This window comes from Sesamum indicum, linkage group LG11 (genome assembly GCF_026168435.1).
Source record: "Sesamum indicum cultivar Baizhima isolate 11 linkage group LG11, ASM2616843v1, whole genome shotgun sequence".
Taxonomy (NCBI): Eukaryota; Viridiplantae; Streptophyta; class Magnoliopsida; order Lamiales; family Pedaliaceae; genus Sesamum; species Sesamum indicum.
Genome location: NC_142667.1, coordinates 9,858,587 through 9,880,876, shown reverse-complemented (window position 1 = coordinate 9,880,876; position 22,290 = coordinate 9,858,587). Strand labels below are relative to the sequence as shown.

General features: G+C 34.5%; 2 protein-coding genes across 3 annotated transcripts; one reads left to right on the top strand and one right to left on the bottom strand.

Moving 5' to 3' along the window:
- Positions 1-1,406: 1,406 nt before the first annotated feature.
- LOC105173543 (Exostosin family protein) lies at positions 1,407-6,834 on the bottom strand. 2 transcript variants are annotated; one of them, XM_011095323.3, is made up of 5 exons: positions 6,552-6,834; positions 5,237-6,460; positions 5,017-5,147; positions 2,719-3,067; positions 1,407-2,471 (listed from the first exon to the last, which is right to left on the bottom strand). In XM_011095323.3, exons 2-5 carry the CDS (start codon positions 6,161-6,163, stop codon positions 1,803-1,805), a joined length of 2,076 nt encoding a protein of 691 aa, XP_011093625.1. In that variant the 5' UTR covers positions 6,164-6,460; positions 6,552-6,834; the 3' UTR covers positions 1,407-1,802. The 2 variants fall into 2 exon arrangements, with proteins under 2 accessions (XP_011093625.1, XP_020553511.1); XM_020697852.2 differs by having other exon boundaries at positions 5,237-6,203.
- A 2,286-nt stretch (positions 6,835-9,120) lies between these two features.
- Positions 9,121-11,735, top strand: LOC105173541 (sugar transport protein 14). Its single transcript, XM_011095322.3, has 4 exons — positions 9,121-9,494; positions 9,992-10,314; positions 10,407-11,036; positions 11,121-11,735. The coding sequence occupies exons 1-4, from the start codon at positions 9,353-9,355 to the stop codon at positions 11,580-11,582; spliced, it is 1,557 nt and encodes a 518-aa protein (XP_011093624.1). The 5' UTR covers positions 9,121-9,352; the 3' UTR covers positions 11,583-11,735.
- The last annotated feature ends 10,555 nt before the right edge of the window (positions 11,736-22,290 follow it).

Sequence of the window (22,290 nt, the reverse complement as noted above, 5' to 3'; positions counted from 1 at the left end):
ATTTTGTTAAAAATTCGTCAACAAGAATTTGTAATAAAAAGTTGTGCATAAAGTTGTCATTAAAAATAATTAATGACACGTGTATGATGACGACTTAATAACAAAAAATATATATTTTATTAAGGTGTTACGTTAGATGTGTCTACAACAGTGACAAATTTATACATAATTTTCATTTTTAATAATAATATTAACTTAATATATATTTTTAGTGATAATTTTAAAATTATTTTTCAATATTTTATAACTAGTATTATATTTTTTTGTACTGAAATTTTAATATGAATGGAAAAATTATATTATTATATTACATAACAAAATCTGGAAAATGATGAAAATCTGGTCTCACGTCTACGGGTGCATTTCGATCTAATGCATGTGCAAGTCAATGCCCTTATGGTTGACCAGTCGTGTCCAATAAAAAGAGAAGATGGGAAGCTTCTGGCTGAGGATGTTTTTGTTGGTACTTGTTAAAGTCAACTAACATAAATTGATTATTTTCATTTCAAAATGACAAATTTATATTTTTGGTTCTACAACTTTGGGTCGTTAACATTTTTAATCCTATAATTTACTTTATTTATATATTAATTTTTTTAACGAATTTAATTCTGAATATCTCACATTTAATCTATTTTTAACAAATTTAATTCTATGTTGATAATTTGATCTCCTTCACACTATAATAGATCTCATTTTTTATCCTATAACTATGAATTGTTACGACCAAAATTATGAATCCATGACTAAATTGACCAAAAAAAAAACCAAATGGGAGATGTTCAATAAAAAAAATAAAAAAAATATATAAATAAAATAAGTTATAGGATCAAAACTGTTAATGACCTAAAATTACAGGACAGAAATGTAATTTTACCTTTTAGAATATTAGTTACTTGGTTATCATGAAACAGTTGACTGAAACTAATAGATTTAACGTTTGATTATTGTTGTAGGAAAAAATTGGAGGTGACCTTCCACTTGTATTTTAATTAATAGCTTTTACTTTTTGTAATAGTACCAAAAAACCTTGTTATATGTACATGCCCCTTCTGCAATTTACCTACGTTGTCATATCAATTATTGGAGAAATAGCTATAAAATTTAAACTTTATTTTCACACATACATAAACTTAAATAATTATAAAAATAATTTATAACTGCATCAACGATAATATTTTAATTAAACTTATTTCAATCACATTAAGTTACAGTAAGTAGTGGGTTATGATGCATGATAAGCTCATGACACGTGGACGATAGTTGATTACCCCTAGTGATCATCATCTAACCGTGTCCACTCAATTGAATACGTGTCAATCACTAAAGTAGTGTATCCTTCTACTAGAAGAAATAAAGCTAATCGACACGATGTATATTCCTTGCAAAATAGTAGAATTCGTTGCTAATGTAAATGAACAGTAAGAATTTTACTTGCTTATTAACTCGACGCTGAATTTTTGTTGTTTTCCAAGTATCAGAAGAAAAGTCCACATAAAAATCACAAGAATAATAAGATGTGTATATTTACAGAAAGCAATTAGCTGCATGAGATCAACTTCCTGCTCAATAAGTGTAGTCTAACATTCACATAACCATTTTATCCCTCCCTGTGGACCGGGAGAAGCTGGAGAAACCAGTCAGATAACCGGATAAACGGGACTGGAAGGGTGTACTCGACAAGAGTGGACGTACCTTGCTGAAGTTCCGTTTTCGTCTCTTTCATTCACCTGAGCTCCTGTGTGACTTCAGACTGTTTTCCTTCACATTTCTACATGGTCAACAGGTGGTTCTCCATATTGTTATCTGGGTTTTATTTGGAAAACTCGATTGTACCAGATCGAATGAAGGGTCATGTGGAAGAGGTCGTACTTCACCGGCTTTGCATGCCATAAAAAATGTTGTTGGACTTTACGGACACCAAGTTGCATATCCATATACTTCTCCTCTGGTATGGAAACAAGAATGCTTCTCAAGTTCGGAATGTCTTTCTCTGCAATAATCACTGAGAACGCATCCCAGTTTAACACCTCAAAGAATGGGGGCACAAAGTTATCGGAAATAATAACCGGCACACACTCGTAAAAGATGGCTTCGACTACCCTTGGGCTGTTGACTTCGTAGCCCTTTGGGCAAATGCAGTACTTGCTGCTTTTCATGTGGTATATGTAATTCATTTTGCTTGCAACACCTGGAGGCATCGGACCGAGTATCTTCATATCAGGCTCCTTGTCTCTCCAATACTTGAGCAAGATTGGACGAAGATAACCATGCATGTTTCCGGCATAGAAAGCAAGAATGTGCCTTTGTGATGGTGGTTTTCCTCCAAGATCTCTAAGAGGGTTTCTTGCTGATCGGACGTATGTTTCTGGGAGAGAGACATCCCTCCCTATTTTGAAGCCCATGGTTACATCCGCATTACAGAGGGCTTTAATGCAATGCTCCATGTGGTGTCTCGTCTCATAAGGAGCCTATGTATAGAATGCATTAAAGCACATGATAAAGTGGTGAAAATGAAGCAGTGTTCTAACACGAGTTCATGCCAGTATACAAGATGAAAAAAATGAGGCGAGTTACATTTATTCCATGATTCTAACTTCTGAAGTTGCTTAATATTATTCAACAGAAGTGAATTTAAGTTCCATGCTTGTGCTTTTTTATGCACAAGACATACACACACACACACACACACACACAGAGCGAGAGAGAGAGAATTACCCAATCATGGCAGGCAACAAGAAAATGATCTGCACCCCCAGTTCTGTTCCAGAAACTATATTTTGCTGCAATTTTTTCTGAATAATCCTTCAAATACTGACGTAGGTTTGTCCGGTTGTGGGAATTACGCACATACAGCGTGTACTCTAGCATCCTTGTACTGAATGGCATATAAAACAAATGAGCCTTCCTTGGATCTTTGACAACAAAATGTTTGCTTCCCTCCATCAGTTTCATGAACCATCCCTCAGATGCATATAATCCTTTGAGTGTTGGTTGATGAAAGATTGGCTTATTGCCTTCTTTGTACACGTATATTTTCAGTACACGTTCCATGAGTTCATAGCTCCTGCAATTGCAAAAATCATAAGCAAAGAAAGACCTTGGAGAATTTGTTGAAGGATGTAAAAACGACAGCCAAAGATAGAACTTTTGCCGAAACGGGTAAAAGATATGTCAGCTCAGCAATAATAACTTCAATGTTCGAGCTGAAAACAGAACACATTACCACTGATGCAGCAATAATTGGCAAGGCTTAATTTTTCATTAATATGTAAAAACATAACTGATCTATCATATGTAAACCCACAACTTTTTCCTACTGAAAGATAATAGTGATGTTATCTACAAGTTCATACTTTGTCACCATGTTCCTCGGTGCATATTTTCCATGCTTGGAGTTCTCTAGCGTCTAGTGGTACCATTTTGGGGGTAATTGTAGCCAACCTGCTATTTAAGGTCTTGAATGACACTAAGAATATGGGAGACGAAAAAATAGAAAAATAACTCCAGCGTAAAGATCTTCTTTAAACAGATTGTATATCACCAATGACATACACCAGAACAACTGAATTCACTGGGCCATGACCAACCCCTTGAGTAAAAGCATCTAGGGACTTAAAATATGGGAACTGGAAGACTCACTGTCTTCCAGAACAAAATGAACCTGTGAAGAAAAGACAATTAATCTCGCTTGCAAGTCACAAACATATCTAGACGGGACCCTAAGCTTAAATAACAAGCCTGCAAATATCTATTTGAATGAGCAAAATCATTTGGGATGCTGCAGATGTGTTCTTTTTCCTATAAAAACCTCAGGCCCCTGACACTCTGAAATCAGAATTATTTGCAGATGGAGAGATGTGAAAGTGGCCTAACTTCCCAAAGAGATCCACCTACATCAGCTAGAAACGGCTTCTAATACTCAAGGCTGAAGAGGAAAAGGAGGAATCTATCCAAGAAGGACTTACAGCATTTCAACAATGAAGGCACTGTAAAGGGACACACCGGATGAGGATAGACTGCAACAGATAAAGAGCTAGTGTCTATGTGTTATATTGTCACTTCAAGACATGAGTTAACAGTGTGAAGGAAGATGCCAAGAAGGGGAAAACTTAAATGATTAGAAATAGCTTGTGTCTGGATATTATGTTGTTGCTTTAAGACACGACTTTGGGCAATAGGTCTGCTCTTGAATGTTTTTGTCGGGACAAGCAGATCGGATAACAGGGGTTTGCACAGAGATGAGAAAACAAAAATGAACCTTTACAGCTCAGATCTACAATAAAAACATGCTTTTGCTTCACATACTGACCACGTAAAACCCATGCAGTTTATCATCTACAGGTCCTATTAAACCGAAATTCATTTCTTCAATTTAACGTATCCACTTTTGAGCCTATGCGACATTATTTCCATCAAAAAGCATTTTGTAGTGCATATCTGTAGCTGCACTTGCTGATGGTGCAAGAATACAACAGATAATGCCAGAAACTTCTGATAGACAATACGACTTTCATGTATTAGCCTGTTTAACATTTAGTAATAGGAGTATCTACACAGAAAAAAGAGGCAAGGACCCAGAAGATAGTTAATATTATGTTTTTTCAGAAGAAAGACCATACTAATCAAATTCACCGCTCCAGATTAAGTGGATCGGATCTATATAAGTGTGTGAGAACCTTGTATCTTTTGTTCTCTAGACTTTCCAGATATACAGGTTCAACTATATTTGCCATCTGAAATTACAAGAGTCATGAAATTCATGGCTGAAGGTACTTCATCCATAGAAAGAAGGTTTCAACAAATGTTAAAAATGATAAAGCAACAACAAAGGTACAAGCAAGTGTTTGGATGGACAATAAGACATTTTATGAGCTTCCTTTTTTCATGTTTTACTTACTAATGATAGACGAAGGAAATCAAGTCAACTAAATCAGACATTTGTCTATGAAAAATGGTCACATAGGGAAACAATCAGATTCAAGCTCTTTAAACTGAAGAAGGCAAGCTTCTAACCTTTTGAACATGGAGACATTTCGAAATAGAGGTGCATACAGATCCTGATCATTCTTCAAAATGGGGCTATTTTCAATCTTTAACTTTGCACTTAAGATTTCCTGGTCGCGCTCAGAGGACCATTTTGGCCTCTACAATCAAATTACAAAAATTTTACATGCTTCCAACCTGATAAGTAAAACACAATAAATTAACTTTACTTCTATCAAGCAAGACATACCATTGCACGCGAACGAGCACGATGTCGGACTAGTAACTTTTGCATCTCATTTAATGGTGTCACTGTTTTAGGTGGCATCTCACACCTCATCTTCTTTTTAACGGGCTTATTTGACATTGAAGAACCATTGTTGGAAGAAGCAAAGTTATTTCCCAGCAATAGATGACCCTCACCATCAGATTTTTCATTGATTCTAATGAAGGATGCACCACGACCAGAACCGTCAGAGGTGCTCACTTCAGATTGTGTTTTTCTCTCAACTACAGATTTAATCAACAAAGGCTTAGCTGATGAGACAACCAAAGTTGACGAAGCAGCAGAACTAGTAACAGTTTTGTCTAGTAGCATCTTACTAGTTTCAGCTTTTGATACAACCACCCCAGAACTTCTCTTTGCAAGCTGAGCAAGAGAAAGGCTGTGGCTTGATTCACCTTCCCCATTTCCATAGAGAGAGCGCTGCTCTTGGCTGCTATCATTTTGCATCCCAAAACCCTCCTCCATGTCTACATTTACATTGCGTAATGTCTCATCCTCGACAAAATCAAAATCATCATCCATGACATCACCATTCATCTTTTCTTGCTTTTCCTTTTCTACTAATCCACTGCCATCATCATGACCGCCCACATTGTAAACTCTCGTGCTCTTTACCCCTCGCACCAATAGAGAATCATTATCCAGATTTGACTCACCAACCTTAAGAGGGTTGTCAACAACCAAAGCCTTTACAGAAGAGTGCTTAGATGATTCACTGCCCTTCACAAGTACATTATTCTTCTGGTCCGGTAACTGTGAAAGAAGGGCACTGCCATTCGGAAGCATCAAAGACTGACAGACCAAATGAGTCAAAGCAACCAAACCGACCAAAACCAGCCATTTCCCTTTCTCAATCTGAAATAGTTTTTGGAATTTGATAGAGTAATCCATAACAAAAGCAGAGCACCAGATATTAAACCCTCCTCATATCCTGTAGAAAGCCAATAAGCCTCTTAACTCAAAGGCGAAAGCTGATAAATGAGATTTAATTGGTGATTTTCCCATTTTCAACTAAAAGCCAAGCACTTGCACGCAGTAATGCATCTCAAACTCGACATTGGCAATCATAAACAGGCAAAATTCAAGGACCCAGCCACCGACCCACCAACCCCACCAAAAACAAGGTTGAACTACGCCAGAATTCCAAAATTTGGGAATGAACCATCTTCAGCAAGAACCCACTGGCCCCTACCATTATTTTTAAACACGTGGTATTAGTTAAGCACACCTAAATGAAAATTCAAAGGTTTGTACAGAAAAGAAGAACCAAGAAGCTTACTGAGCAGAAAGGAGAGGAAGAAAGCTCGGCCAAGACTGTAGCAAATTGTGGGCAATGAGAATAATTCTTGGAAGATGAAAGCTGGGGAGCTCTCAAGATCATCTGCCACTTGCTTTACTAAACTATTATTTCTGCTTAAAAGATCAGCATAGAATCATTTAAGTTCTTGCGTGTTCTGTAAACGGTAATTATGCGAAACGATGGGCATAAAGACGACATACATGGCCACTTTTTTCTTCCAAGCATTATGTAATGACTGGGGCCATAGACTCGTTTCAGGCTCCTAGCACAAAGAAAAAAATGGACAAAAATATACACCATTGATTATTAATAATGTGGCCCTCAAGGCCCATCATACCGCGGTAAAAGTAAAATTTTATATCCGAATGAACGTTACTGTAAAATAATATATTAATTATTATTTATATTTTGAATTTTATTAAATTAATTTTAAATGCAAATAGTTAAGTTAATTGATATTTAATATATATTTCGTCATCAAATCAACAGCCAACATGTGTCAAATTAAAGTATTTTGACCAATCAAATTATGTTTCGCAATCAAAGATTCAAGCCAATCAGACCGTGCTACGTGGAGCATCTGCATGTATGCTATAATGAAATCAAGAAATATTTGTAATATTTATTTCTTTAAAAATACAAATATTAAAGAGATAATGTCAAATTGACCAATCATATCATTTCAAATATATGATGTATTTATCTCTTTAAATTAAATTATAAAAAGATAATACAAAAGGTATTGAAGTGCTTCACAACTCTATCTCTTTGACACATATACAAAGGGGTGGTTGAACCTTATTCAACACAGAGCTAGAGAACGAAGACTCAAGAAAGTGAAGGAGGCTAAATAATTCTCTTCCTCGAGTTAAAAGATATTCAAAGGCATTCAAAACATAGATCAATTCTTTCATCGAAGGTGCGCCACAGATTACAACGTTTAATTCAGAATTACAGGCGCTAAACCCTAGAATTAACGTTATAAATATCACAACATACTTTCAAGAAGATTCAAGTAGCAAGTCTACTTTCAAATCCTCAAAATCAAGTCAAGACTATGCGAAGATTACAAACGTGAGTTCTCGAATCAAGTCAAAGAAAAATTTACAAAAAGATTTTACCTATAAATTTGTCAAATACATATTTAAAAAGACGAATCAGAGGATGAGATAGGGATTATACTAACTTTTACCTATCAAATACATATTATTATTTGTGATTATTTTCTTGTATTTTGATTTTCAAACACGATAAAATTAGTGTCCGCACATACCACAAAAAAACAATCAGCAGCAGCTCCACGTAAGCACTCCGAGATTCCAATAATCCATGTTTGCACATCCTGCTCCTCGGTTGAAATAATTGGCCATGGGATGTGGGACAACGCTCAAACTTGACGAGCCACCTGACACTGAAAGAACTATATGCCAAAGGGATTCCAATTCCTCAATGCACGGAACACATAAATCTGCTTCGACACCCAATTACGTGCTAGATTCACTTTCGTCGGAACAGCTTCGTGTGCTGCTCTCTAAATGAACGCTCAGATCTTGGGCGGCACCCAACTCTTCCAAATATGTTCAAGCGATGTTGGTGCCATGTTGACGCACTTGGGGCAATTGTGGATGACAATGCTCTGGACTTTTCATGCGTGTAAGGCTGTAAGCTCCAACCGATAGGCATCATTACACCTCCCCTCGTGGCTCCGGCCTCTTCTTTTCTGCTCCACCCGCCAGCATCACCTCCCCTTCCCTCTTTACCACATGTGCCGCCTGTTCCTTCCCCTCCACCATCCAGATCAAACGGTCCTCCCCCGCCGCCTCTTCATATTTTGTTTTTTTTTTCTTATTATATATATGGTGTGTGTATATGTATAATTTATATATTTATTTATCATAAAAATTTATTTTATATTTTATAAATATATTTTTATAAATTGCATAAATTTGAGCCGTTGATTTTTACATTAATGTGAGCTGTTGTAAATAAGTAAAATTTCAAGCAATTGATTTATTTTTTAAACCTCAACCATTGATATACATATATATATACATATACATTTATAACAAGATCTAATTATTTATATTTTGACGAATAAAATTGTTTTATAGATAAAATATAAGTAAATCGCACATAGAACGCATGACGCTAACTGCACAACTTAAAGAAATATCTTACTTCTTTTTTTATAACGATAAATGAAGATTTTTTTTTTTTTTCTCACAAAGGAACATTTTGCCATTTATGACTAACAGGGAGGATTGATTGCAATTTGCACCATGATTAAGACATTGGAGAAAGGGAAGAATATTATTAAGAGAACTGGATGTAATAATACACTCAACATGAACTGTAAGCCAATAGAAAAAACAGTACTCAAAGACAAAGGCATCACAGTCTGCAATAATATCATCATCATTACTCCAATAATCTATTTATAGTCAGCTATTTTTGCAACATTAATTAGTAATGAGACAAAAACATGGGAAAAGAACAAAAGGCCTATCCAAGTTGCCAGCAAAAACAAACCATTTTTATAGCATCCCATTGACCAAACGGCTGTCCCTGAATGTAGTTCAAAGTCCTCTCAATGAGTAATCTATACATACATTCAACAAACTTAAATGGGATCGCCATAAAATAGCTCCAAACCAGCAGTATTCATCTCTCTCTCTCTCTCTCTCGCTCTCTTTCCCTCTCTCTCTCTCTTCAAATTTTCTTCTGTGAATCCATCTTGTGCTGGGGTTTCAGGGAGAGAAGGGGAAGAACTGAGAGGAAGAATGGCGGGTGGAGGGGTTGTGGACTCAAAGGGTGGAGCAAGGGCTCATCTTTATGAGTACAGAATCACTCCTTATTTCATCTTTGCTTGCATTGTTGGTTCCATGGGGGGTTCCTTGTTTGGCTATGATCTTGGTGTTTCTGGTGAGCTTTTCTTCCTTACTTTCATTCCCCGTGAAAAAGGGGCTTTTGTCAATCCTCTATTTTGTCTTTCTTGCTTAAAAGTGTTTGTCAGTTTTATCTGAGTGACATTTTTATTGGGTTTCCATAGCTATTACCTGTGAACGGTGTTCTTGCTTATGATTGCTGTTACCACTGCTGGTTTTTAAGGCTTTCTGTTGCAAAGAATCTAACAGACTCTTGAGTTTTGTTTATGTTTGAAACCATTGGCTTAAGATATTCATATGATCTATTGTCATTAACTACAAATACATGGAAGCAGTTGTCGGAATTATTCGTCAAAGGATTGTCTGTGAATTTCGCTGAAGAAATAGTCTCAAGAGTACTGGTATTGTATCATAGGCTTGTGGGTACTGGCTTTTGTAGTTTGATGCTGCTAAATTGTCAGCTTGGACTCATTTTTTGTCAATTCTTTGATCTCCTCAACCTCCATTACACGTTGTAATTGTTGCTGATTGCAGGTGGGGTGACTTCGATGGATGACTTCTTGAAGGAATTCTTTCCAGGCATATACCGAAGAAAACAGGAACATCTCCAAGAAACAGATTACTGCAAATATGACAATCAGATCCTAACTCTCTTTACATCCTCTCTGTACTTTGCGGCACTGGTTTCGACGTTTGGGGCTTCGCATGTAACCAGAAACAAAGGTCGGAGGGCCAGTATCATTTTTGGATCAATCAGTTTCTTCATAGGAGCTATCCTCAATGCGGCTGCACAAAACATTGCTATGCTGATCATTGGCCGAATATTTCTTGGCTTTGGCATTGGATTCGGCAACCAAGTAAGCCAATATTCTCAATTATATCATGAATAAGGATGAAAAACAGTTAGTTATAGATCTTCTCTCATGCCTGCTACTCAATTATTATGCAGGCAGTTCCTTTGTATCTCTCAGAAATGGCACCTTCAAAAATCCGTGGAGCCGTTAACCAACTCTTTCAACTCACTACCTGCTTGGGGATTCTTGTTGCCAACTTTGTTAATTATGGAGTTGAAAGAATCCATCCATGGGGATGGAGATTGTCTCTTGGTTTGGCTGCAGTTCCAGCTATCCTTATGTTCATCGGTGGTATTTTCCTCCCTGAGACTCCAAACAGTCTTGTGGAACAGGGGAGACTAGATGAAGCCAGACAGATCTTAGAAAAAGTTAGAGGCACTCCAAAAGTCGAAGCAGAATTTCAAGACCTCATTGATGCAAGCAATGCGGCTAAAGCCATAAAGCATCCATTCAGAAATCTTCTGAAAAGGAAAAATCGTCCCCAATTGATAATAGGAGCTCTCGGGATCCCAGCATTTCAACAACTAACTGGCATGAACTCAATTCTTTTCTACGCTCCGGTCATATTTCAAAGCTTAGGATTTGGTGCTGGAGCATCGCTATATTCGTCCGCTATTACTAGTGCAGCCCTTGTTCTGGCTACATTCATATCTATGGCTTTTGTTGACAAGTTTGGTAGAAGAGCTTTCTTTCTGGAAGCTGGCTGTGAGATGATACTCTGCTCGGTAATTATCATTTCTTCTCACTCAGATATCACCTCTTTGAACTGCTTTCGATGCTGATCAGGTATCCTTTTTATTACTTCACAGGTTGCCATTGCCATTACTTTGGCTCTAAAATTTGGACAGGGCGAAGTGCTTCCTAAAGGAATCGGCATCTTTCTAGTAGTCGTGATCTGCATATTCGTTCTTGCTTACGGTAGGTCTTGGGGTCCATTGGGCTGGTTAGTCCCCAGCGAGCTCTTTCCATTAGAGACAAGATCAGCAGGCCAGAGCATGGTGGTTTGTGTCAATATGATCTTCACAGCACTGATTGCTCAGTGTTTTCTCGCGGCTCTCTGTCATCTCAAATACGGTATTTTCTTGCTGTTTGCGGGCTTGATTTTCATCATGAGCAGCTTCATTTTCTTGCTGTTGCCGGAGACGAAGCAGGTCCCGATAGAGGAGATACATTTGCTATGGCAGAATCACTGGTTCTGGAGGAGATACTGTGGACCTGACGTCAAATCACAAGAACTGCAATTGCAAAAGAAAACTGATCATCAGGTTTAAAACTGTTGCTAGTGAAATAAATTTGAATCATATTCTGGTCAATTTTAGGTTTATGCCAAGCTTAGAAGGGTATTTGCAGAGAAAAGTTACTCTTCAAGAGTTTGTATTTGGGAACACATTTCTCAGAAAATACATTTCTCAAGAGTTTGCACATCTAGTCCTATTGTTTACAGACTTCACAACTAAAACCCCAGAGTTTCGGAAAATATGGCAGAAATGGTCCTCCAGCTAGCAGACGTTAAAACCTTGACGGAAAAAAAAGCACCTGCATCTCACGTGAGCTGTTAGCAAATTTCAAAACTCGCACGTGAGGAGGATTGGGGTGAAAAAAGTCGCTTAACATACCAAAAGTCAAAAGCCCCAAATCGAGAAACTTCCGAACCCCAAATCCATTTGAAAGCCAAGTGTTTATTTTTCCTTCGAAATGCTGAAGTGAAAGTAACTGTATACGTGAGTGATACATACTTATTTTCATTAAGATTTTAACGTCCGTCAGTTGGAGGACTATTTCTGCCATGGTTTTCAAAATTTTGTGGCTTTAGTTTTAAATACATAAATCGTGGGATCATCTGTGTAACACACCTTATCTAAAAGAAGGAATGATGAGATTTTACCTGTGAGAGACAAAAGGTTATAATTTTTAGTTTATAAAATTATAAACTTTATTTAAATCATTTAAATGCATAAACTATAAATATATGTTTTTGTAAATTACAACAACCTCCTCTGAAATTTGGTATAATTATGAATAACTCCTCATTATTTGAAAAAATTACAAATACCCCATGTTGTTTGATGAAATTATGTATTCTTGTCAACTTTGCCCTTCCTATATTTTTTTGTTTTTCTTTAAAAATTAAAAATTTATAAAAAATCAAACGGAATGGATGAAAAAATTATAAAATAATTATCCACTTAGTCCATAAAAAATAAATAAAAATTATAATTTTTAATATATAAAGACATTTTAATCGGCTCATCATAAAAAATGAATGAAGACCTAACGAATTAGGCTAATTATTAGGCGGTCGTTAAAATCAAGGGAGGATTGGTAATTTTTTAAATAACAAAAATGTATTCGTAATTATGTCAAATATCAGAATTCATTATAATTTACCCTATCTTTTTTTCAAAAACTTGTTTTAATAAGAATTTAATAAAACTATTGCAAACACCCCATAACCCACCAACCAAAAATTGTGAAACTAAGAGAAGACACATCCCGCATATTTATCTTCATATGAAATCTTAAGTTTTAACCGGAAAATATTGATCAACACAAAACTGACACAAGTACAACATTGTGTGTCCTCATGCGTCCCCCCCACCGCACCAATGGGCAACAGCAACATCACCCAATTCCTTGGGCGGCGGCGAGGGGGCCGGGTGAGGGCGGAGCTTGGGGGTTAACTTTTTTTATTTAAATTCATATTAATATTATATAAAATAATAATTTTATCAGTATTTATATAATTTTTGTGTCGATAATATATATAAGTTTATTTTTTTAAATTAATGTATTGAGTTATATATTTTATTCTATTTTATAAAATATTTTAAAACGTGAAAGATTATTTATTGTATCCACATAGAGACGCCATATGACGAAAGCTAGTATAAAATTTAACTCAAAGCTTTTTTTTTTTTTTTTTGTACGTAAGTTTTTATGTGACAGAGAAGAGATAAATAAAATATCTACTCAATAAAATATTAAAAATATATAATTTTTTTATCTTAACTTTATAAATATGAGAGAAAAATAGTTTTGAAATACTTTTTTCATAAATTTTTATGTGCATATTTTAAATTCTAAAATATTAAAACTTTCAAAATATATATTACTCATGTATGCTTTAAAACCTAAACATTAATTTAAATTATTATTTGATCTATAAAAGTATTATTTTTTATGTCTTATATGTAACAATAAATAAAATATACAATTTTTCCATATATATGTATATTTATATTTCGTATAAATATCTATCAAATATATAAAAAATATTAAAAATCGTCTCTGGATTTAAAACACTAAGACCTGAGACAAGAATACAAAAACGCTTTGCTTGCCCATCAAATAATTCTCATTTCATTCCATCCAACCAAGTCACATAGTATTGAGTCGTGAGACAAGTTTCTCATCCAAATAACTATCTCAAGCACATTTTACTAATATCAAGAAGAACACATCACATCACATATAAACCTAACGTCTTTTGCATGTTACCTCAACTATTATTACACGTCTATCTTACTTTCAGTTACATACTAAATATATTTCTCATCTCAATCAAACTCATGCCGATCTCATGTTTTCGTATTGAAACGAAATGAAAACAAAAACAACCCAAAAAACAGGTTTTCTAGTTTTTTTCAAAATAACTTATCGGCTAATTTGTTCCATGCATGAAAGATGTGTAGATGGTGGATGGTGAAAACAAAGGATTGAAGAAAATATTTGTTTGCCACAGTAAAAGCGCATCAATCAATAGGAGGAAAGTTGGGTTTTGAGCCACAAATCAATCAAGAGCAAGAAAGGTTGTAAGTTTCGGACAAAGGAGGAATAAGAAGAGAAAGATATCCAAGTGAAAACTGCTTCGGACTTCATTCATTATGAATGGGCTCAAGTTTGTATAAAATCAGTGGCGTATAAGTATCTTTCTCTCTTCAATTTTAAAACAAATTGAGGGAACATAAAATAATCAGTCTCAAGTGGATTGGACCAGGTTATCTATCCAACCTAGAGGGTGTTGTACATTTAATTCTCGTTTTAGGAGATTAATAATTTTTATTTGAAAGTTGAAAAAATTCAATATATTTGGTTTCCGGTTCTAATGGACATTAGAAATAGATGGAATTTGTGCATGTGGATTGCACATGTTTCGTTAGTTAACTATTTTGATACGAGTAAAAGAGTTGTTCGTTCGGGTAGTTTCAGCTTGATATTTGTGGACTTAGCTTTTTGCAAGTTTGGAAAAGGGGACCTGCAAAAAATACTTTAGCATTATGATATTCAAATCAGTAAATATTGATGGACATTATATTAAAAAATAGAAAAGCGAGTCAGTGCTCGAATGTTTTGAGCAATAGTGCTTTTGTGCTTGTGGGTTTTGAGAGAGCATTACCTCCTACTAAGGGGAGAGGGGCTCTTTTTATAGCCCTGGACCCCTACTGATTGGAAGAGTCTAGTTCCCTTGGGACTAATGAGAGTTGTTGTTGTCGATGATAGACTCCAGCTATCGAGAGGGACTTTCTCATCCTTATATTAGAGATTTTGGCCGTTGGCAACTATCGCTCACATGGATAGGATTCCTTCTTTGGATAAGGCCAACGGCATTCTCAAGGGGCGGTTGAGATGAGCCAAACAACCTCTCCAAATCCTTGATTATCCTTTGTGGCAAGGGGATAATTCCCCCTCTGAGTTGTCCAATTGAGATTTGACCACGTGTAATTTAAGCTCCTAACGAGCTCGAACTCGAGCTCAATTCCCTCTATCCAACTCGTGAGCTTTTTTTTATTTTTTATATATATTTTTATTTTTAAATTTTTTATATATTTAATTTCATATTCAATACTTTATCAATTTTATACTCAAAATTGACCATATATTAATTATTAATCAATATCATACATTTAGTTTTGGATAATAATAAATTGCGGTACTTTTGTTCATATAATTTTTATACAAAAATAAATTTAATTAATAACTTAGTAAATTATAATATTTTTTATAAAATAATTATTTAATATGACACATATAAACTTTATGTTATATTTTACTATATATTTGTATTGTGTTATACTTTTTTTAAATTAACAAGTAATTCACTTATGATTTTTTATTTTATCTATTTTTGAGTTTTATATTTATATCAAGATACGTACTTGCATTATGTAATCTATTTTATTACTTATAAATTTATGTCGAAATTTAGTGATTCCTATGAATTAATCTAATAATAATAATAATAATGATGGTTGAATAATTTTAGTTATTTTAATTATTATTTTATTATATATATAATGAGATCAAAAAATTTAATAAACAATTATGATATCTTAAGACGTGTCCGTTAGATCATATCTGACGGTATGATTTAAAATCACATGGCTTGATTCAACGATACACCGTCTTGAATGATTACTCTTATGTTCCGAGTACGATATCTCGATATCCGTATATCTAATAAGTCTAAAACTTTACCAAATATATTTTTTTTGTAAGTTTGATTATATCTAATGGTTTGATCTGAATTTTGATGGCCCGATTAACCCATGTTTTTCAACAAAGTAAAATGATAGTTATATCAATGAAATACTAATATTTATAAATATATAAATTTATTGTAGATTGTGAATATATATTAATATCAACTATAAAATATTTGTATGTATTTTTCAATTGTATTATACCAGATAATGGATTTTTTTTTATAATTTTAAATTATTCAGTATAATTTTTTTATATATATTTTACTAATTATATTACTACTAAACTAAATAGTAGTTTATATTTATAACAATAAATTAAAATATCATACTATATTTTAGTATATTTATAACATATTATGTCTTACACAATCTATTTTATTACTTATATATTTATTACACAATCTATTTTATTTTAGTACTCTACTACTACTACTAATAAAAATAATTATAATAATAATAAAATCAAACTCGAGCTCACCATAAAAGGTCGAGTTCGACTTGTTTACACCCCTAGAATGGAAGACCAAATGTGTTAAGTTTTCAACTTTTGGATTAAAATTATTAACCTATTAAAACAGAGGACCAACTGTGCAGCACCCCTATCCAATGGACTATAAATGCAATTCTCCCACGAAATTATTATCAGCTCTTAATTCTGCTCAATACCCTGCTAGTCGACCTTCTCTAAAATAGGGATAACTACATTTACACTCTTTGACCTATAGATTGTTTACACAAACCACCTACACCTTTTTTATATAATTACACATACATCTAGTAAAATAATAATATCACTTACACAAACCATCCCTTATTTTTTTAAAAAAAATTACACATATACATTCTAAAAACTTTAGCATCATTACACATACTATCCCTAGTTTTTTGCTATTAGGGGTAGTTTTTGTAATTATATAAAGATTAAATGGTGTAAATGTAATTATCTACAAAAATAAGACCATATCGGGAAGTTCAAATGAAAAGATGAAATGAGATAATGGTGATGATTGAGTTGACTTCAACTTTCAATTAAAAAGCCCCCACTCCATGCTTTTATGGTTCGTCAGATTATATAGCCCATAAATCCAAACCTCCTTCTCTTTTTTGCATCCAAGCGATGAGATTTTTTATTTATCAGGAAATAATAACAAACACAATTCACAATGAACAAAAACACAAACAAAATATTAAGCTCAAATGAAACGCAGAAACCACATTAGTGGGCTAACCACAAAAAATAATAACCACTTAAGGCTAAATATCATTTTTGTTCTTCAATTATGTCACTTATTTAAATTTGATCCCTCATATTTTTTCCTTATCAGACTTATTCCCATAAATTCAGAGATACTTGTAATTATTATCAGAGATACTTGCAATGTGAATTGGGCTGGATTTACAATAATTGCATTATACTGGATTTCATGGGGTGGACATAATGCTATTCAATGCAATGCAATAAGTTTACCCATCCTCATTTATCTGGTTTCAAAAAGCCTCCCATCACTAGAGGTCGGCGTCGGATCGAATAATAAAAATTTGACTAGTTTGAATTGGTATCTAAATCTTTGAGAGTTAAAATAACTACCTTATCCCGATTCATTTTTTATTGGGTACTCGACTTTCAGGTATCCAATAGTCAGGTACTCGAATATTTTCTCTTTTTCTTAAAAAAAATAATTAAAATACAAAGTAAGTGGCAAAATTTGCCTCTAAAAATGCATTCATTCAAAGGCAAAATTTTGACTCTTTTTTTTTTTTGTTGTTAATTGATGAGGGAGAAAATATCAAATGATTAATGTACCCTTCATTAAGGGTAAAAGCGGAATTGCACTCCTTTAAGTCAATTTGGCAGCAGATATGACAAGAGATAAATCCATGAGCGTGATTATGGAGGAGATCGCGGATCCTGATCATAAGCGCGATCCAAGCGCTTAATCAGCGTCAGGCTGTCCAATTAACAGATCTGATGCTCATTGTCATGACACGTGGCAGCTCATTATAACAAGGTCTGGTTGTATAAATATTAGGAACTCAGACTGAAGGAAGGTAATCTTGACATTCTTGTGCTATCTTAATATTCGCAATTATATCTTTTCGACCTATATTTTGACTTGAGCATCGGAGCGTCTTCGTCGAGGACCGACCCGACTAGCCTGACGTGTTTTCTAATCCTTAGATTAGACGAGATCGAGAATGGATTGTTGGGAGCGCGACCACTAATCCATCACCCAGAATTCTGACTCGATCACTAATAAAATTAACAAAAGTTTTTTACTTAATTTTTCTTTTTTCAGTTTTTATTAAAATTTAAGTGTTTGAATTTACAATAAATAATAGAAATTTGAATATATAATTGACTAAACAACAAAAGAAAAAAAAAATTTACTAACCTTTGGATTTGGTATTCAAATTCCATCACCTTCTTATGACATTTTAAAAATTTAGGGTTTGAGAGAAAGAAAATAGAATTTTGTTGGGGTTGGAAGTCTTGGGACTTTGGGAGGGTAGAAGATTGAAAAGATAAGGCAATGTATGTAACACTAGAATCAAGCATAAAAAGACACATAATTTTTTAATTTTTATAAAAATTCAGGTACCCGATCGGATAGTTTGGGTAGGAAATCCTACTCGAACAACTGACCTAATTTTTTAAATTCCAGTATCGAGTGATTATTTTTTGAAAAAAAAATTATCCAAACCCAATCGGCTCGAGTAGGATGGGGTTCGGAATCCAAACTACCCAACCAGAACACCCGCCCCTACCCATCACAACAAAATATAATATTAGTAACAAAATATTCTTGATGTGAAAACACAAATGCAAATAATGCTTGAATATTGTATAGGTATCATGATTATTCCTGGACAAAATTATATTGTCAACATATACGAGAAGTCCATAAAGATGCCATTACAACCATAAGTAATTAAAGAATAACCTTCTAAGGATTGAGTAAAGCCATACTGCTTGATTTCATGAAGTCAAGACTCTCCACTGGTGTAAATCCCTTTGCTACAAGGCGTGCCTTGTATAGCTCCACTGCCCCATCTACCTTGTATTCGATTTTATATACCTACGAAAACCAACGGGTTTCCTCCTGTTCGATAGGGACTCAAGCGTCCATGTCAAGAGCAGCAATCTCATTTCCCATTGCCTCTCTCCACTGTTCACTTTGAACTACCTCTGCATAGCTTTCTGGTACTACCTCCAAATTGGTAGCTCCTAGGAAATATTTATGATATTGAGATAACTTATCAAATATTATATAAGAAGCTAAGGAATGAGATATACCTGAATTGCCATCATGGTAAGGTTGCTTATGGGGGAGGGGAGGGTAAATGCTAGTAAAGTCCACTTGATTCTCATTAGAAACATGCTTGTAAAAACGTTTTTACGCCTCAACTTTACTATATCATCAGTAACCAAAATTGGTATCTTTGTTCCTAAGGAGTTGGTGACTGCGGAATAAACTACAAACTCATTGAGATGAGCTGGAAGCCCAATAGTTTGTCGTGGCCTATTGAGTTCATTTTCAACTTGAGCAGTAGCTTTCGAAGTATCCGAGTGCTCATGCAATTCCAAACCCTCTATGGTCACTGTTCTCATTCTCTGCTTAAATCGTGCCATTGATACTCTCCGCAAAATCCTCATATGCATTTTCCAACCTCTTAGGCACCTCATAAGAATTTTGTTCACTATCATGCTTATCCTGAGCAAATGAAAAAATACTTTCATGAAAAGCCATGTCTTGTGAGTAAGAGAATATATCTTGATCCAAATCATATAGTCGCCAACCCTTTTCACCATGGGGATACCAACGAATATGCACCTCCAGTGCCTTCTTAGCGCTTGAACTCACTGTTTTCTCATCCATCAGAACTGAGGTGACTGCAACACAAGTCAAGATTTAAATCGAAGCTCGTGGTGATGGGAAGTGCGGTGGATTGATATTTCCTTAAAGTTTATATATGGTCTGATACCATGAAAGAAGCCAGAGAACAAAGATTTGAGAGAAGATATTCTTCTATTTCTATATGTGTTACAAGTGAGGAATACATTATTAATAAATCTAACACATAACATTATATAAGGTAAATGATCAAAGCCTTAAAATTCTGCTAGCTATAATACAACAAATATTACATATCAACACCCAATCTGAGTAACACCCCATCAAAACTTACCTTGAAGAAGCCCTCTTGCAGCACTGACCAGGGGCGTAGCCAAGCCCCGGCAAGCCCTAGCGGCCAATAAGGCTTGGCTTCAGCCTGGGTCTATTAACCTATTAAGCTATAGGTCTAAATTTATCTTGTCTATTCATAAAAATAACAATAAAATTTACATTAACGTGTTTAAAAATAATTTCTTCGACATTCTCATTTTTAGTCTCTCTCGACTGGTTAGAACCACAAGGTTTCCACTTATTCAAGAAGAAAAATTTGTTATCATGTGAATTTCTCATCATCTAAGTCATTTTTTTATCAAAATTCCTCTTGCTTGTAAATTTTAACCCATTCTCGTTGTCGGACTAATAATTTGTAACAATCAATCGTACTTATGTTATTGTATTTATTTAATTTGTAATAATTATTGTAACAATATAATTTTTTTGAATTAAATATTTTTCCCCTTGAGTGAGACCAACATATCACTAAGAAATATTTGAACTCCTCTTGCTGGACAGTTTTCTCTACTTGCCTTCTCATTCTTCTCGTCTCTCCAGCAGCTTTTTTTCTCTAAAAAAATAAGCAACCCCGGGTTTCCTTTGACTTCTCCTTTTTTATACTAGTTACTAATTTTGGTAGGAGAGAAAAAGAATCCTAAGACAATTACTTTCCCATTTGTAGTCGTCAAACAATCAATTTTTAGATTTATATATAAGGACAATATTGTCCAAACAAAAAAACTTATGAGGCTGAAAATTATGAGGAGGTAGAATTAGTTTTTTGTTGAAAAGTCTAAGACAATCAAATTGCCCTTTTTCCTTTATTTAAGAGTGTAATGAGAGAAAAAACAAATGCTCGAATCCAGTTGAAGTAATAAAATAATTAAAAAAAATAAGAGAAATTAATGAGGTGCCAAGGAATGTGGTTGAGTGTGAAATTTAAGGCGCCAATTCGAGCTCTAAAGTGTGGTATTTATAGGTAAACGTAAGCCTATGTTGATAAGATAAAAATCCTTCTTTTTGTGATGAGGGAGCCCTCTCGCAGGTGCGCTCTTTGATCTTCGGGGAGGTTGTTGTCTTCTGACATGGGCTCCTCCAATTCATTTTCTCCTGTTGCAATGTGTCCTCACATAAGTGGCTAAAGCTTATCCATTCTCTAGGATGGTGGCATCCCTTTGCGGGGAGGGCTGTTTTATCTTACTGCAGGCAGTTACTTTCGGGATAAGGACATCTCCAGCTCATTTCCTCATATTACCACATGTCCTAGTTTTTACAGGTGGAACTTATCCATTAACATGAAGCACGTAATCCTATATGGATTTGTCACCTAGACTTACTCAGGGCATCCTCCTACCTGAGCCCTACTTAGACAGGGTTTACCAGCCCTTTTAATATCTTTTTGCCCTTGCATTCTTTTGGACACACACACTCTCTTTCTTCTTTTTGGGTTGCAGTAGCGTCTTTGGACCAGCCCATTTTTATTAACGTTGTAGAAATTTTTGCTCTTTTATAATTACATTGTGCTATTATTAAGCTAATCGAAATATTTAATAAAGTGATGAATCTCAGCTACAATCAAGCTACATCATCACATCACAAATTAATGCAAAGGGATTGGCTTAAGACTTTTTGAGATTTATGGTCCTCACCAGCCAATACATCTATGTTAATATAACGTGAAAAAAATATAGTGTATATTATAAGATGATGAATAGTAGGACAGAGAAAAAGATAGAGAAAATTAGATGTGGTCCTATGTCTATACCTTCCATCTAATACCTTAATAGTTTATGGAAAAATAGACGGCCTTGAAGTTACGTGACATCTTACGTCTATTTCAATTTTATTCAAATGCTTTTGTCTTTTTGCAAAATGTTCTATCTGAATTTTGCAAGTAGCGAATCTACCACTTCCATCGATTGTTGTTCATCCATGTTTACATATTTATATTTGTATTTACGTGTCTGTGCATGTTGTTAGAAGTGTTAGAAGTTAAATTTGCTCGTACTATCGATCTGTGCAGACATAAAAAGAATGTAATTATAAAATAAAATTAATTACACTTAACCTCTTCTAAAAATATGAAATTATACTTTTTATGAAAAAAAAGTTTTTAAAATTATATGTACGTTCCCTCCAGAAATTCTCCACTTATGCCTAACAGGATTTTAATAAAAAATACTGACATTAGTCCAAAAAAAAAATACATAAATTTTCATGAAGCAAACCAGTAACTCAAAGAACTCCTAAATGCTAACTCCTAACTCATAGCTCGAACAACTAGCTTATTGACTCATAAGTCCAAGTCAGGATCGGGCATCAAGCAT

Coding starts and splice junctions, on each gene's coding strand:
- LOC105173541 (XM_011095322.3), top strand. CDS start 9,353: ATGGCGGGTGGAGGGGTTGTGGACTCAAAGGGTGGAGCAAGGGCTCAT. Junction 9,495..9,991: donor CTATGATCTTGGTGTTTCTG/GTGAGCTTTTCT, acceptor TGCTGATTGCAG/GTGGGGTGACTTCGATGGAT. Junction 11,037..11,120: donor GTGAGATGATACTCTGCTCG/GTAATTATCATT, acceptor ATTACTTCACAG/GTTGCCATTGCCATTACTTT.
- LOC105173543 (XM_011095323.3), bottom strand. CDS start 6,163: ATGGATTACTCTATCAAATTCCAAAAACTATTTCAGATTGAGAAAGGG. Junction 5,148..5,236: donor GTGCTCGTTCGCGTGCAATG/GTATGTCTTGCT, acceptor ATTTGATTGTAG/AGGCCAAAATGGTCCTCTGA. Junction 3,068..5,016: donor AATGTCTCCATGTTCAAAAG/GTTAGAAGCTTG, acceptor TTGCAATTGCAG/GAGCTATGAACTCATGGAAC.